Consider the following 17,496-nt stretch of genomic DNA (forward strand, 5'->3'; position numbering starts at 1 on the left):
CTATTTATGCCACCGTGCCTTTGCACATTCTATTCTTTGACTGGAAAGCCTTTTCCTCACTTTCTATTTTTAAGTCAATTGTTACTTCCTCTTGGAAACCTTCCCTGACTGAGCCTTTAGACAGGGTCTGTCCCTTTGCCCCTGGTTAACATTTGTGTGTCTTTGTCACCACATGTATCATGCTGCAATATCCTCGGTGATTTGAGTAACTGGGTTTACTTTGGGGACTTCATCTATTATGGTATTAGGTGGCTCTAGTTTTCCTAGTACAAGTTGACCCTTGAATAATATGGGGGTTGGGGGGCCACTCCCACACGGTTGAAAATGAGTATAATTTTTGACTCTCCCAAAACTTAACAGCTTACTGTTGACTGGAAGCCTTACCAAAAACATTTACAGTTGATTAATACGTATTTGTATGTTACATGTATTATATACTGTATTCTTATGATAAAGCTAGAGAAGAGAACATGTTAAGAAATTCATAAGAGAAAATACATTTAAAGCACTCTATTGAAAAAAAATCAGCATATAAGTGGATGTGCACAGTTCAAACCTGTGCTGTTCAAGGGTCGGTTATAATTGCTAACACTTGTGCTTAGTGGAACTGCCCATGGGTAACAGGGTCCCTCGAAGACTTCTCATTTTGATTCTATAACTGTTAAAATAGTTTATTTATAAAACATATAAGACCTAAAAACTATTTTAGAAATTTAATCTTACATCTGATTCAAAATTCCACCCCCGCTCCCCAATACCAGGAACACAGACACACGTATCCACATACTCATGCACTCGCACATACACAGGGCTCTTGATGCTTGGTCTGGAGGAGTCTGCTCCCTCCTGTATTCCCTCATCCACAAGTGTATCCCTATGGCACTATGGTGGAGAGCAGGGATATAAAAACACACCATTTCCTTATATAACCACCTGCAACAAGGTGGTAATATTTTCTTGGATGACTTAAGTGTCTTAAGATAACCCTTACTGGAATTGGTACAGATAGGCAGGTGCTCCAAAAATCCTCCCTGACAGAGGGTGCTGGTGATGGGATTGAAGCAGTTGCCCATGGAGCCTCTGTAGTTTCTTGCTGGTCTGTTACTTCCACCAACTGGTCCCCATCTGGCACCATCCTGACCTTGTTCCTTGACTTCTTTGCCTCACATTGCACTGGCCCCTGGCAATCCTGTTTTCATTTTCACCTCCACTCCCTTCCGACTCAGATCCATCTGCCCAACCCCTTGGGAGGATGGGGACCTGGGAATAACAGAAGTTGTCTTTATTCTTTTTCCCCTCTCTTTTCCCCTCTCTTCTTGGCTTTAGCAGCATGGAACAAGTCAACAAATGTACAAACCATGAGAAAATCAAACATCAGTGTCCAATTCTCCCACAGACTTTATGAGTAATTCTCTTGGGGCTACTCTCTTTGACTTTGGAGAGAGCAGGGGCAGCCAAGTTTTTATACCTGTACTCCTCTCTCCTAGTCCCTTTCTTTTATCAATAGGGAGGGAGAAGGCAGGGTGTGTAAGTGTGTTGAGGAGCAGTACTGTCCATGTTGATGAAATGATGCTTCTTGGAAAGTTCTACAGGGAGGTGGGAAAATTTGCCTTTGGCTTAGAATGTGGGGGCACTTCTCTCTTTTTTTTATAAATCAGCTCTGAGCTTTGTCAATTTTCAGAACACAGAAGAAATCCACTGTACTCCCAAACATTCTGCAACATATATGTAACTCTGTTCTCCAACCATCACCTTGACCAGAAATAAACTTACAGAAGGGATTGCATTTTATCCTGCTCCACAGTACTGGATGCATTTGGGACTTGATAGTCATGGACTACATTGAGCTCTAATACTAATTGTGAAAACATTTCCAGAAGTCTACAACATTTTTTTGCAGCGAGAAGGTGCAGTGTTTTTGGTCTGAGCTGGGCGATGGCTTGAGACAGAGCATAGTGGGTAGGTACCCCAACCTGGAGAAGCCCAACAGAGATACAAATCAACCTAGAAGCTTTTAATCAGATTTTATCCCTGGTGGCAATGTCCTGACCAGTCAGTCACCTGGTGTCAGACAGGGGAGAGCCAAAGGCAGGTGCTCTTGTTTTGGGGACCTCCACACTAACTGCAGTAGCCCAGTGGCCAGGGTTCTTTACCTTGTGAGAAATCAGAGCTCTGGGAGACCCCAGGAGAGTGTGTGTGGTTTCCTATTTTACTGTGACAAGGAGTTTTAGAATGGCCTCAAACGTCCACTTTAATATAAAGACTAGTCTACTACAGATTCATTCATTAAAATTTCATTTTTACAAGCATGGGCATACCTACCCAGGTTTTCTTACTCTTGTAGAAATGAGGTCAAAATGAGCCTAAAGGTGTTTCTTGGTGTTTGTATCTTCTGCTAGGTATGATACATGAGGACGTATGTGTGTGTGCATGCTTGTTGTTCTTGCTACCTTGGTGGCAAAGCTACGTCATTCCACAGGAGCAGCCTCCACCGCCATGTTTAACTGTGAGCCATTACCAGGAAAGAAACTCTCTTCATTTCCCAAGGTGACTTTTTGCATCTTCCTAGTCTCGTATATGGTCTTACCTCATGCTTTGCCATTAAAACTGTTGCTCCATCAAGGCACCCTAAAAACAGGTAATGTTTCATAACACTACCATGTCTACTTCCCTGATCGTCACCTCTAGAAGTACCCAGTGGGTCATACCATTCAACAGCAAAACAAACAAACAAACAGAAGAGAAAAAGTGGTTGAAACACACTATCTGTGCTGAGCCCAAATTCCAAAATATGTGTCCTTTTGTAAATTCTTCAGTAAGATTACTTATATTTCCTATTCCAGTTTAAGCATTTGGTCAGGGATATCCACATGACAGTGTAATTGGAAAAAGAAATGAGTGTTTGCCTTTGGTTTCATTTTATTGCTTCTTGGAAGAAAGCTCCATATAATAATTTTCTGGTCCAGTTCTCTACTCTCCAACTATGGGGTGGGAGGGGTGCAGGAGCTGGGGGAGGAGCAGAGAGAAGGCTGTGCTGCATCCACATCATTTTCTTATTTTACTACATGTGGGAGGAGTCTCTGAAATGAGACTTTAATTCTCTTGTTGAAATACCTGCATTTTATAAAACAAATTATCAAAACCTGGTCAGAGAGGATGAGAAAAAATTTTCCCTGAAAGCTTCTGTAGAGATGCAACAACAACCCCAGATTCGTTCAAATTGAAATTTGGGTAAAAAGGGGGCTTTTAGAGAATGAACAGTGCTGCTTTCCTGCCCTCTGAAGGGGCTGATGGGAAAGGAGGCCATGTTTAGTATTGAGCTAGCTGATTAAATACCCCAGATCTAGGAGGAGCCCTAGGGCTTCTATCAGCATATACTTCTGGCAGCCCAAATTTCATGCCTTTGCCTTTCTGTGAGGCTCTTCTAGTTCCCGTTCTTGTGATGTCACTAAAGTTCCTCTAATCCATGAGTGGGCAATGCATGAAACCTAACTCTTTGTCTGATCTGTGCCCTGGCCTAGGGTACAGTTGGAAGAAAGCTGCTTAAGATAATGACTTAAAGTAGGGAAAGATATCTGGATTTAGCCACTCCCCCTGCCCTTCTTATGTTACATAGATAACGGAAAACGTACCCTGGAGCTGGAAATTGAGGTACTGCCCTTATGCCTTCTTTGCCTGGCCAAAGTCTACTGATGCCTTAGACTCAGGTCAAATGATGGCTCCTGGAAGCCACCCTCTCCATACCCCATCTATAAGTCTATACTTAGACTAGATTAAGGGCCATTTTGTATTTTTCCATGGGTATTCCATAAGATCCCCTACTGCAGGTTGTTCTACATTGAGTTGCAAAGTCATCACGGCCTTCCCAAATCTGACCCCCACCCCCTCCATTTCTCTCTCACCAAGCGTGCTTTACTGGACTCATAGGTAACATACCTAATTGCACCTTAAGGTAGGGATTATGATGTAACATCATAATACATTGTAAGTCAGACACGCTTGGTTTGGTGCCTAGTCTTGCTATAATCTAAGTCAAGCTTACCAGCTTTTCTTGGTGTTCATTTTCAAATCTATAAAAATTAAGATAATCATATTCTGTTTACCATACAGGCTCAACATGAAGATTAAAGGATATACTGTAGGTAGAATGCTTTGCCAAACATTAAGTGTAGCAATAAGGAGAGAACACCTATTTTATCATCTTTTAGATTTTTGCATCACTGTGAGCCACGCAACCCCACCATACCCCTATAAGGTGGATATCTATTATTTTTCAGAGAAGGGCACATCTGAGTTATAGTTTTATGAACCTCCCTAAGGTTACATGGATAACAGCAGTGAAGCTTAGATCTGAACCCAAGGCCTCTGAGAGTGGAGCTCACACTCCTAGCCACTGACCTCAGAAGTTTCCTAACATTCTGTCCGCTAAGATCCAGCAATTTAGTGGGACCTGTTTCCAGCCTCTGTGCTCTCAGTTCTATGATGTAACAACAGCAATTTACCTGATGTACTTCTAAGGAAAGTTTAACCTTCCTGACTTTCTGTCTTGTTTAATTGTCAGTGCTCAGACAGTGATTCCAGAGGATGCCTCTTTACAGGGGCCAAGAGTCGGAGCTGAAAGTCAGAAAGCTGTTTCCATAAAGTCTCTGACATTAGGGAGAGATGATATCCTTTAGTCTGTGAGCGCTAGAATTGTGGTCAGATAACCTGAAGTCAAATCCCAGCTCTGCCAGTAAAGTAACACGCCCTTGGAAAGCAGCTTGGCTTCTTAAAACCTTCATTTGCTTAGTTTGGTTTTTTTTTTTTTTTTCTTATCTCTAAATTTGCTACAAAATCCTCTTCTTTTGACATGACTGAAGACTTAAATGAGTCAAATGCATGTGAGAGCACTTTGCAAGTTACATGGAAGCAGAGGTAATTATTACTTTTTCAAGAACGCAAAGTCCTCGTCCAGCAAACCATTTAATATGTATGTACACACAAAAAGTCAACAGAGATAATTTCTGAAGTCTTATGAGTAACCAAAGGTCCAGATCACTGCAGGAGGCTGGAAAAGATTCATTAAAATGATCATTCAAGCCTGAACGTGTAGACAGAGCAGGGACATTGAAGAATGACATCATTCCATTTAATGGAAAGTACAGAGCCTCCTCCCGGAGGCTTCCCAGCAATAGAACTAGGACCTCCTGAGAGGGACAGGTGCATTCGGTTCATACAATGAACACCCTCACTTAAAACCTACCCAAGTTTCAAAATATAACCATCGGAGCCTATTTGAATACAGAGAGTTATTTTAAGTGTGTGATTCATTCCACACAGCCCTATCTCTGGGAATCTGGTAGTGAATTTGGATCAATGATTTTAGTGACAGTTCCACTAAATCATCACCCTTCTATCCCAGGGATGTAACTCAGAAAAAAGCAACAGAAAGGTACCATCAATAGGAAAATGGGATGGACTTTAAATATAGCATAAAGAGGCTGTTTGGAAGATCTGCCTGTAATTCTGTGTGTGGAAGTGAGGGAGAGTCAGAGGTTAAAGAGAGCGGTGATGTTTAGGTCTATGGACGGTGAGAAAAAGAGGCCATACTCTGAGCACAAGTTCAGAATGACAGAAGGACAGCATAAAATGAAAATGGTTTTTAAGTGACATTACAAAGGAAAGGTGACACTAAGTAGCGCCATGTTTGTGGACTTCTGATTAACCACAGGATTAAAAGCTGAAGATTTTAGATCTAAGCAGCCTCCTGTTAGGGATAGAAAAAATTCACCAAGCTTAAGAAAAGTAGCAGCAGAAAGGCATGTGCTATTTTTAGTGTTTTGATAAATAGTTTGGAGCTTCTTGAAAGGGAGTGAGGTTGTCAAGGGAGCTAAATGAACAGGAGCCCGGGGACTGGTCATTTTCTTAAGAGCCAGGAACACGTAGGAAGGTTTGAGCAACATGAAAAGGCATGTGTGCTTCTGACAATGGTACTTTGTTCTCCATTTAATAGACAGGAAAATGCACACCTCACAGATCTGAAGTCTTGGATGAACCGTTCCTGTATCTGTCCACCGTTTTGGACAGCAGTAATAAACTCACTTCTTAGATACAGATGGATAAACCGAACTGGTTAGCACAGAACTTACAGAGCTAGTGGTGGCCCATGAGGTGACCACATCAGGCCAAACCTATCTTTTGAGGTCTGGGGGCTCTGGCATGTTTTTCATATATTTCTCCTTCTTATCTTATAATTGCAGGGCATCTCAAGTGACATTTCCCACATAAGTGCTGTATGTTTAATGCTTTTTGGCACATCCTAGCTCTGACCTCCTCAGATGTAGCTTCTTGTAAGAGATGGCACTTGAGGTGAATTGTAAATTGCGTGCCTTTGAAGATGGAAACCAGCCCTGAGTTGTTTCTCACATAGTGAGGTGGAAGATACTGGGTTTGAGGGGAAAGAGCTGTATGTAGGCTCAGTGGATGGATTATAAGGAAAGAAGGGCGTAGGGGCGAAGGTTGGCAGGAGGTCACGATTCGGGCAGGCTGACTGGATACTGCTTGGTACTCAATGTGCATCAGCATACATGTAATGAACCCTGACCTAAATTTTAAACAGGTATGGATTCTCAAATAAGTCCACCAAAGAGCTAAAAAAAGAGGTGACTCTTATCTAGGAAACTCCATTTTTAGGTCTGCTTAACCGAGGTTCTGAATAAAGTCTCCAAACCCTTCTGCCTTCTGCACCTTGGTGGCCTCTATTTGCACGTGGAGGTGCCTTCAGGAGCACAGGTGAGGGATCTCATTCTATAGGACTGAGAAGATAGCAGGAGAGCCAACCACAGCATGGCCTACTAGCAAGCCCTCTGACAGCCTCACCCAACAGCCAGCTAGCAGAGCCTTTTCCACCTCTTCCAAGCTTCCTCTCGAGAAGAAAGTTAAAACTACTGGGCACCAACAAATCCTTTCATGGAGACAGCTATCAGAATCTGTTTAAGCCATCTGTTTCTCTGGCTGTTTTTCCTTTCAGTGTTTTTCCTTCATGCGTTCTTTGCTCACAACAGAAAATCTAGTCTAAAATAACCAAGATGTTAAGTTGGAAAATGCCAGAGGTATACATCCAGTTTATGAGAGAAATTGCTTTCTAAAGAGGAGCTGGGCTGATCTTGTGTGGAGGAAAGCAACGTTTCCACAAATATTATACTTGCGCTAAGAAAATAAGCAACTACTTTCATTAAAAGACTCCGCAACAAGATTTGTATTTGTTCATGTAATTGAATTTAATGCTACTGAAATTTGTCAGACCTGAAAACTATTGTGGCGTAGATGGTACTTTCACATTGAGGAAGATTACCTGAGAAATCCGCTCTCAGCCTAGAGCAGCAGGTCTTGTGCTGACCTGAAAAGGTGATAGGTCAGTCATTTTCAGCATTTGCATAATGCCTAGCCCCAAAGGACACCTCCTGGGATGATTTGTTTTGTTTTGTTTTGTGTTGTTCTGAGAGGAAGACTCTGTGAAGCAGTCATTATTGATGGAGGGGCCCTGCTAATGCCTTGCCTACCGATTCAGTTTTACATTTAGTGTCTGCAGACCAGAGGTCAGTGACCTAGATTAGTTACCCAAAATTGCAGAGCCAGCTCTGTATGTTTTCATGCTAGCCAATAGTTTTGCAACTGGTTTTTTCCCCTCTATGTAGCCAAGTAACTCACAGATTTTAGCTGCACACTTTCACACCAAGTTATCTTAAAAACCTCAGAATTTCTGCAGAAGCTCCATTCCATATTCAAAATGTCATCAATATGTCATGCTTCTCTGTTTCTCACCTGGGTTCACCTTGGTTGATGGACATGTAGATCTCCCAAGAATTCTCTTCTGGGATGGCGCCATGTGGTATGAGTAAACTCACGCCTAAAACAGAAAAAGTCAAGAGGTTATTTCAATGATCTGTAAGCCCCTCAGTCGAGCACCTTATAGATGTGTGCTCTCTCGCTCTCTCTCTCTCTCTCTCTCTCTCACACACACACACAAATCTCACAGCAATTTATGAAATCCTGATCTTTGAAAAGTTTAAAAAGTCCAAGATAATAATAGAGAAAACATTGTTTCCCAACAGTGACATAAAGAGGAGCATGTTATTTGACTGTGTACTCAAGGTTTTTAATTTAAGGTCTTCCTGGCATTTTTTAATTCTCTTAAAAGACTGGGTGTCCTGAGACCAGGCACTATCGAACATATCTGAGAATATAAGAGTTTATCAGTGTATCTGTTAATCTGCTGCAAAATTTAGGAACGTATTGCAGTATCTTGTCTCTCTCCAGTCATTTCCTGAAAAGGTATCGAGATGGTGGGCGAGCCCTCTAATGCTTTTCTCAGGCCTGGTATGAAATTGTCTTATAAATTATACACCTCAAAGTAAGTTTAAAGAGGTGATCAATGGAGTACTGTATTTTGTCCAGAAAACTGGAGGGGGAAAAAAAAAGCATGGATAAGCTTAGGGACATTGTAGGTTGTTGTATAGCTGGTATTTCGTCCTCTATTTGCAAACTGAAGCTAAAAAAGATGAAAGTTAAAGGCAACGTAACCACATTTATGGTGGTGTCAAATAAGAAAAAAATCAGCAGCCTAACTCCAGCAAAATCCTACAGCTCGAGGGGGGAAGGCTCAGGAAGGCACATCACACTGCGTCTGCAGTGTCCTTTCTCTCCTCTTGTCTACTGCGAAGTAAATATTTCACTTTGGCCAAGAAAGAGGAATCTAGACAGGGCAGAGATGCTCTTTAATGTAGCTTCTTGTTTATGAAAAGAAATGAAAGAGAGACACAGTAAGATCTTTGCAAAATAAAATCTCAGAACATCCTCCTATTCTCTGAATAATGTAGTTCCCACCTTTCCCCCTTTCATTAGAGCTAATGTAATTGCACAGAAAGCTTTCAGGTTGCTGATGGTAATTTACATCTAGAGATGGCAGGCTTTACTGATATCCTTCTATGTGCCTGTTAGCTGCTATAGAATCAAGGAATGCAAGACTCATTGCAAAACAAGTAATTTGTGATGCACATTTATGAGCATTATTCAGTAACATGCTAGTTATCATCAGTATCGTTCGCCAGCACTAAGAATGAGGCACATTTAAATCTTGCTTACAGCTTTACAGCAAGAGTATCCATTTATATTCTGGACTTTAATGTCAATGGAACTGTAATTGCCATACTTAGGGGCCTCTGATCAGGCTCCTCCTTTCATTTCCTGTTCTTTTTTAAATGTAGTTGCCAAATGAAGCGGACTTCAGTACATCCTTCCCTGCTGTTGAGCAGAAGTTGTAATACACAGGATAATCTATGTGTGGATGTCAAGCTGAATGTACACCCTAGATATTATGTATTCTCTCTTAGTTTGACACAGTGGTTTTCCTCTGTTGCCTCCCTTTTAGACGACCTAGGCCCTTGTGACAGTAGAGACATTCAGTCCTTACCCCTTAATTTTTAAAAATTTGACAGAGAGAGAGAGCACAAGCAAGGAGAGCAGCAACAGAGGGAGAGGGAGAAGCAGACTCCCTGCTGAACAGGGAGCCTGATGTGGGGCTCGATTCCAGGACCCTGGGATCATGACCTGAGCCTGCTTAAGTGACTGAGTCACCGAGGCACCCCATGTTCTTATTCCTTGGCTTGGATATAGAAGCAAAGGAGGCAACATCAAGCAAGGATGCCATCTTTAGCAATTACCCCCAAATAATAACTTCATTGTGCTCCCATTTTTCTTTTCCCATTCTTTTCTTTTTTTAAGGTACAATTCACATGCAAGAAATTGTACCCATTTTAAGAGTACAAATTGGTGTGTTTCTGACATGCATACTCTCATGTAATGACCACCATGATCAAGATATAGAACACTGCCATTTCCACAGAGTTGCCTTGTGCCCTTTAAAGTCAATTTTTAAATTTCCAATGCAAATGGTCACGTTTTGCTTTCTGACATGTTGGTTAGCTTGCCTTTTGCAGACTTTCAAATAAATCATACAGTGCATGTAAAATAAAAAAGTAATGATGGCTCATTACATCAATAACATGTTGTACAACGCTTGGCACAGAGTAGGCACTCAAAAAACATCCTGAATGGATGAAGTAATAGGATTCAAAACTTTTTTTTTTTTTAAAGCCAGGTTCTGAGACACGGTCTCTTCTCTAGATCATCAGTGCCTGATGGTCAACTCCCATATCAAATCAGAATAAATATATGTGTAGACTTTTGAGATAGGGCTGTTTGTAGAACAGATCATATCTCATTCCTTTCAAGTCAGCTTAATTCCCTATGTTCAGATTGAAACATTATTCATAATACTCCTAAATACGACCTGAATCTACAGGATCATTAGAGCTTTAAACGATTTCATCTTTCCTTCCATCAGAAATTTTATGATTATCTTTCGAACATACTTCCCTCCTCCCACTTTAAACATGCAAATTGTAAATGGAGATGGGACATAGTCAAACACAGAGGCAGGGTCAAGATGGGTGGTAGTGTGGGTGGCAAGCAGTATCTTATGAAGAAAAACTGGGTGTTTTTCTGTATGTTGGTAAATTGAACACCAATAAAAATTAATTAAAAAAAAAAAAAAAAAAGAATGAAAGGTGTAGTGGGGGAATCCTTATGCCTGTGGGCCCCTAAAGGAGTGTCCATTTTCAATATGTCACTCACCAGTTACTTCTGATTAAAGAAACATACTCTCCCCCAAACTCCACCTGCTACCCTGACAGCCTTTTATTTGATATGACAACAGAACCACCTGTCTGAGTTTCTTGCTTCATATTTTGCATAATAAATGATTTCTACAGAGTGGGGGCCATCCCATCCCTTTTGAAAAATCATTGCCAGGCACCATACAATAATCTGGGAGGATGGCATTAGAACAATTTAATTGCTGTGCCTTGCTTCTTTACACTTATCCCCCTAGGGCATATTTTGCATTTATGTTCTGCAAATAACATAGCATATGTTTTAATTCCCCACACTTATTTTTTCCTCAAACTCATTCCCAGTGAACAGCTTCAATCTTGTCCAGGCCTTCTTATTAGAAGCTTTGAAAATGCCCTTTTACAGAGGAAGTGTTTGGGAATCAGGCAATGCCATCAGAACTTTTAGATTTCAACACAAGTGCTTCTTAAGTGAGAAGGGATGAAAAAGAAAAATCTGTTTCATGATTTCATCTCACATTCTTTGATGAACGTTAAACAAGCAAGGCCAATGAATGGGTTGATCTTGGCATGCCTTCCACATGTGTAAACACACACAAAGATGGGAAGAGAGAGGAAAAGTGTGGGCCAGTTTATTCAGCAGATAACTACTGGGGGCCCCTGAAGTACCCCATACTGAGCTAGGAAAAGAATTCTAATCACTATATCCTGTTCTCAAGGAAGGGTTTGCATCATTTTCTTTTCCCAAAACCCACACTTCTAGTTTATAGATTCTTACAAGAAAGGTACTTGGTAAGCATGACTGACTGACTCATTCCACATTGAGCCTCCTGACTGCCAATTATGACCAGGGAGGATTACGTCACCCGTTGATTCTTGCGCACGTTTAAACGAAGATTCTTACCATGTCCTAAGATGTCAACCAAGGAAGATTTTGAGAACTGAGAGTTCAGAACACAAAATCATGAGCAGGCCTGCATTGGAGGGCTATTTCTGAGGAAGCAACTGAGGCAGGAGACCATGACATTTCTCAACTTGAACCAAAGTGCGGGGTCAAGTCACGAGGCTGCCATAGGGTCAGCTGCAATGGGAGCTTCAGACTAGTCCTATTGGAGATTTCAATTTAGAGGATAAAAGGATCGATCTGGAGAGGGTGGTTAGCTGTAGCTCAGAGGGAAGGCTGTCAAGGCCCTGATGGTGCTGATTCAATGCTGTCTGACTGTTCTGTCACACTTACTGACAAGTGTGCTCTTTCCTTTCAGCAGCCAACCAGCAGTGATTCACAGCACTACCTAATTCTCATTGCTTAGAAATCAGAGGAGACAGTGCCTTCTCCTGCCACCCAGTTAGGTCTTAGATGGCAACTCTGAAGACTAATCCATTGATAGGATGCCATTTTAAAAGTGATCTGGTCTGTACACCCTATGTGTCCTTATCAAAACATCAGGAAAATCTCCCTTCTCAGCAACAGGAGGAAAAAAATTCTTGAGAACTAATTGTGTGCGTGATATAGCCCTGGACTTGAAGTCTGCCTTCAAAAGAACAGCTCTGTACCGAACCTGCATTCTTGCTTATCATAAAGTAACATTAAAGCAAGGTCTATGGCCACCGACGGTGTTTATTAGGTCCCTTCCGGAGGAAATTTGACTCCAGGTGTCCTTCCGCTAAATTATCTACTCGTGTATAAACCATGTTTGGCTACAAAACATGGTATTTCTCAATCCTGTCAAGGAATGTTTTCAGTTAGTGCTTCCGGATCATGTTCTAGGGAATATATTTCAAGGGGGCTTAAGCTCTGGGGGCCACGAAAACCTTCTAGCAAATATGGCTGTCAATTCTAACAGGGCATCAAATAGAGCGGACCCTCCACACTGAGGTGAAGATTGCCAAATCTAATCTCTGGGTCGGTTCTGGCTTGCTGTATAAATCAGGGAGCCTTAGGGATCCACGTAAGTAGCAAAGATGGTAAGGATCTTAAAAACGAATCTTATGAGACATAATTACAGACACATAAAACATTTAAAAGAATGCTCAGAAATACACACACGCACACTTGACACCCACCTGTATTTGGCATGACTAAGCGTCCTCCTAAGTGGCCGAAGACCCCAGTGGTCCTCAGTTCTGTTCTTGTGGGGAGTGATGACAGATTCTGGATGTAGGGTGTTTTATTTCTGGGATGCATTGTACTAAAGCTGCGGTTGTTTCCGTGGGGAAAAGTCCCAGAATGATTCTTGCCATGGTACTCGGCTCTCTCAGACACGCCCAGGGACACCATGAATGAGCTCTGAACTTTGACTTTGATGTCGGACAAAGGGTTAAAGAGTGAGGCCTCTGTCATGAGCTCCTTGTCCAGAGGGTCCTGGAGGCAGATGGGCCCGCTATACGTTCGGCTGACCGTGAGGTCTGGTTGCATGGAAGAGTTCAGGAGCAGGGAGTTACCTGGTGAAAGAAAATCATTCTGTCACTCAGAAACTCAGAGGCATCACAGTGACCCCCTTACCTCTGCCTCTGCCAACTGTGTAGCATCCGTGCTCTTGCCAGCTGCCCTTCAGGGCTGCCCTGAGAATCTATGGCAGCTCTCACAGGCTGGACAGGAGGGAGTGGGGCCTTGGGATCAGGAGCTCTGGCTTGCACAGTGGATCTCTGAATGCCGCTGACCCGAATCGCTCCTCTTCCAGAGCTCCTCGGAGGCCATCTTTTCAAACCAAGTGTTCCTGCCACCCCGTCAGGCAACTCACTCAGGTATTACTGTTTATGTGATTATCTTAACTGGCAAAGAGAAGCTTAAAGGAAAATAAAAAGGAGGAAAGATGTTTTGCAATCCAGTTTGGAAGCAAAAATAACATCTGTTCCTTTTAAACGGCCAAGGGTGACACAGCACGGTGACTAGGTAGGGCTGTTTACAACCAGAGCGGCACTGGCGCCAGCACATCTCACGTGGAATCCCGGGCCCTTTCTGGAGTTGGGAGAGGAAGTGATGTGTCCTCAGAGCAAAAGGGTCAGGAGACCCCATGGATCACGCCATGTCTGAGCAGTCAGTCTGCTCTAATAGCGCATATGTCACTCTGACAGGGAAAAGAGGCCCCACACGGGCAGAGCAGCTTAGAAAGGCTTCCTTTCTGTCTTGAAACAAATGAAAAAAAAAAAAAAATCTTTACAAAAACATGAGAAATTGGACTTTCATCTGTTCGGGCTCAACCGATTTTTTTTTTCTAGGCCAAATATTAAAAAGAAATGCTGTGCTATTTTCTTGTGATGAAGTAATCTCATTTATTAGCAAATAACGAAATAACCCCCGGTCCCAAACCTCCCACCCATATCAGTCCGTCAATGTGACTTCTCAAATTGAAACCCAAACCATATTAAACAGTTTTCCTTTGGGGCCTGACAGAATGTTTAAAGTATGATATTTTTGAAAATGTAGCAATTCTAGGCCATATTGTATTAGTCGCTATTGTTCTTCTAACTCATAATTTGTAGCAACGCCAGCAGGAAATCTATAACCCTGGCTTTTCCCACCTCTTGTGCCGATGCTCTAAGAATCCAAAATCATAGAGGAGGAGGTTCAAAATGAGATGAAATGGCTTTGTAGATCTAAAGGCTCCTTGATGATGCTTTTTTTTTTTTTTTTTTTTTTTTCATGCTTGAGGCTCTGGTGCCAAGACGCAGGCACAATACAGGAGCTGTGCTTTTTAATGGAACAGCACTGAATTCTATAGGTCTCAGCCTTGTTCTTGTTTATGGCCTTCCCTGGCAAGAAGCAGGACTTGAGAACCATGTCACATCTGAAAAGAATTCGGAACAGGCCCTTCCACCAAGACCTGAAAAATCATATTGCTGAGTCTCATGGCTATTTTATCTCAAGCCCTCACCTCCTGGAGCTCTCACCACCTTTCTGGCCACTTTTAAAAGACCCTTCTCACTTATGTGAAGCGAAGCAGCAAAAAGATTTCCTAGAGTTACACCTAAGTCTAACTTAAGGAGAAAATGCCTAATTATACAAATATTTATCTATGATAAGAGTCCATCTACAGTTTAAAGAAAGTTGGCTGATTGCCCCACAGTTCCCTTTGGAAATCCTTTTAAAACTTCCTGGTTCACTCTAAGTACGGCATTCTGTTGAAAAGTCTCATCACCATTCACCTTCTGGCTTTATTTGCTCAGAGGGATGTCTCTCAGGACAACAGAGGTGAAAATAATATGAGAATCAATGTGAGGTGTATCTTCACAATGACTATAGGGTAGAGTAGAATTTTAATAAAAGAGTTTTGCTTTAATCACTAGCTTTGGGATATTCTTAGTTAAAAATAAAAACAAAATGGTGAAGTAAATTAGAGATTCACAAAACAATGTAAGCTCTAAGGAGACCCACACTATGGAGATATGTTTCAGCTTATGCAAGTCAGCATTCTCAAAATGTTTAGGCGAGGGAACCACCCCCTCACCTGCTGCCTGCTGTTCTACGGAACACACTGGCATCCTGTGCCAAAGTAAGAGGAAACCATTAGCTTGTAGACTCCTATTCATTACATTTATTGAGCACCCTCTATATGCCAAGGGCTTATAATCCTTGTTATTCCAGGTTACTTAATCCTCAGGAGGACCCTCTGAGGTGGATACACGAGTATCCCCATTTTATAGCTCTAAAAATTGGAACAGAGAAGATAATCAGTGAACTACGTCATATAGTAATTTGGGATTAATCTATTTGACTTCAAAGCCTCTGTCTCTGAAACAACTGTATTTCTTTTGTTTTAAAATGGTATGGTCTGAGATACTGAGGTCTTATTATTTGATGGAAGTATTTCCAGTTTCTTATGCAGTATAAAATCAGTTCTTTTTTCGATTTATTTCCAATTAAATCATATCTATTAAGCTAGGTACATATTTGTATAATCATATCATATCTACTAACAGGATGTGTCCCTTTCTGAGGCCAAGCAGGCTCAGACCTGAACCTCTGGGGCCCAGAAATGAGTGGCAGGCAGGAAAGCATTTTGTCTGTATTGGCCATCTCCCAGTTTCTACCATGTTCGGGTTCAACTTCAGAACTGGTCACTACTCAATCACTGCCAAGCAGTAAAACTTGTTCTTGTCCAGGGCCATGAGCAGTAGAGATGCACAACAAATAGAAATAAAGGTGGTTAATATTAACAGGAAGGGTCAGGGTGGAAAATTTTCACCCTCTAAAAGGAGATAATTCTTTTTTTTTTTTTTTCCTCTAAACCAAAATCCATGTATGGCTCATCTCCATCTTGCAATCAGAAGCAGATTTGGTTCATATAAAGAGAATTACACGACTCCGTTTTGAAAATGAGTCTTGCTATAGTTCAATATGATAAATTCCCTTCTTCCTACAACAAAAGATTGGCTCGACTGGGCAACAGGTAAGAGACATTTAGGCTAGGAACTTCATTTTTCTCCCTCTGCTGGCTAGGGGAGATTCTCTAAAGTCTTTTCCACTTCTACAAAATAGAACACAAATAACTCTACCTAATAAAGAGTATAATTCATATGAATGGGAGATTATGGTGAAGTAGTTGGTCCTCCTCGGGGCCAGCTTGTTAAAATAGAAAGTTGGATAATCTGAGACAAAATAACTTGCTAAGTTTATTCCATATCAAAGATGGAAGAATGCTGCTCATGGTAAACTGACATCCATTTACCCTCCTAGTAGCCAAGGACTGAGGCCGACTACCCCACCGAGCCTAGTTTTCTAACATGTAAAGACAATTAGGTAGCGGCTGTCAGTGCCAAGAGCTACCTTCACACAGGGCCGGAGAGCACTGGGCGTCCTGTGTGAGCGTAGTCTCTATGGTCCTGAGGACGAGGTGTTGAGGGGACCTACGCCGCTGACCTTGACGGACCGTTTTGAAGTTGAAGGTCTGGAAGCCACCTGTCAATGCAGAAGAGTCAATGACGTCCACGCCATAGTCACTCTGGCTCCGTCTATAAAGGGTGACGCCAATGACCAGGACTGCAACGGCCACCACAGCAGCGCCCAAGCCCGAGTACAGAGCAATGTCGCTGGCATTCTCAATGCCTGAAAGACACAAGAAAAATCCTAAATGGCCAACATGGGCACAGAGCTGAAGAGCCACCCTGGGATACCAAATGAATGCTATTGGATTTTTGGAGCTACTGCTCAGAGAAAATGACAAATGCAGCTAGCTATAAGTTATACTCTCACACATAATCATGTTTCTCAAATACCTGTATAAATCAGATGGACTCTAGTCAAATATCTTGACTGCATTAAGGTAGCTTACCACATCATAAAATCTTAAAGAGAATCAATTTTGCAAAGAATATAATATTTTTCAAGGAAAAACAGACTACTCCTTAATTTACTTGGTTTAGATGTCGTATTTACCCACAAAGTATTTTTTTTGGCATCTTATTTTTATTTGAGGCGGGGGGGACATGAGATCCACATACAATGACAAAATATGAGCGAACTGCTCTGCTTCTATATGACATGGGGAACATGCATTCACAGAGAGTGGGCTGGGGTGAGAAGGTCATACATGGTCTAGGAGTCAAGAGAGAGAAGACCAGAGCTCACAAATAGGGATTTTTAGCTTTGGCACAAATCATTCAGTTTAAGAGAACATCGACAACATTAGCTTAGGGTATTTACAGTCATTATGAGAGAATTTCTGTTGTGAGATATGGAGGTGTTGGTCCTAGGTGCTCCGATGTCCATGGTCAATGTTTTCTAGCACCATTTAAATGCTAGACTTAATACATTTTTGTGGAGGAGGACTCGTCTCTAAAAGGGCACATGCTGTTTCTCCCATACCTCTCCTACTCCATCCTATTG

The 17,496-nt window shown here is 41.8% G+C and overlaps 1 protein-coding gene across 9 annotated transcripts in view; it reads right to left on the reverse strand.

Annotated features, from left to right (window-relative positions):
* UNC5D (unc-5 netrin receptor D) overlaps nucleotides 1-17,496 on the reverse strand; it is a 534,099-nt gene that overhangs the window by 52,701 nt on the left and 463,902 nt on the right. For 4 of the 9 annotated variants that reach the window (XM_072763531.1, XM_072763536.1, XM_072763535.1 and 1 more), the window contains 3 exons: nucleotides 16,531-16,716; nucleotides 12,735-13,112; nucleotides 7,804-7,888 (listed from right to left, as the gene is read on the reverse strand). In XM_072763531.1, the coding sequence (XP_072619632.1) occupies nucleotides 7,804-7,888; nucleotides 12,735-13,112; nucleotides 16,531-16,716 (649 nt within the window). Of the gene's footprint in view, nucleotides 1-7,803; nucleotides 7,889-12,734; nucleotides 13,113-16,437; nucleotides 16,717-17,496 lie in introns of all 9 variants that reach the window. The other 5 variants (XM_072763537.1, XM_072763534.1, XM_072763533.1 and 2 more) reach the window with 2 other exon arrangements.

This window comes from Vulpes vulpes, chromosome 7 (genome assembly GCF_048418805.1).
Source record: "Vulpes vulpes isolate BD-2025 chromosome 7, VulVul3, whole genome shotgun sequence".
NCBI classification, from domain to species: Eukaryota; Metazoa; Chordata; class Mammalia; order Carnivora; family Canidae; genus Vulpes; species Vulpes vulpes.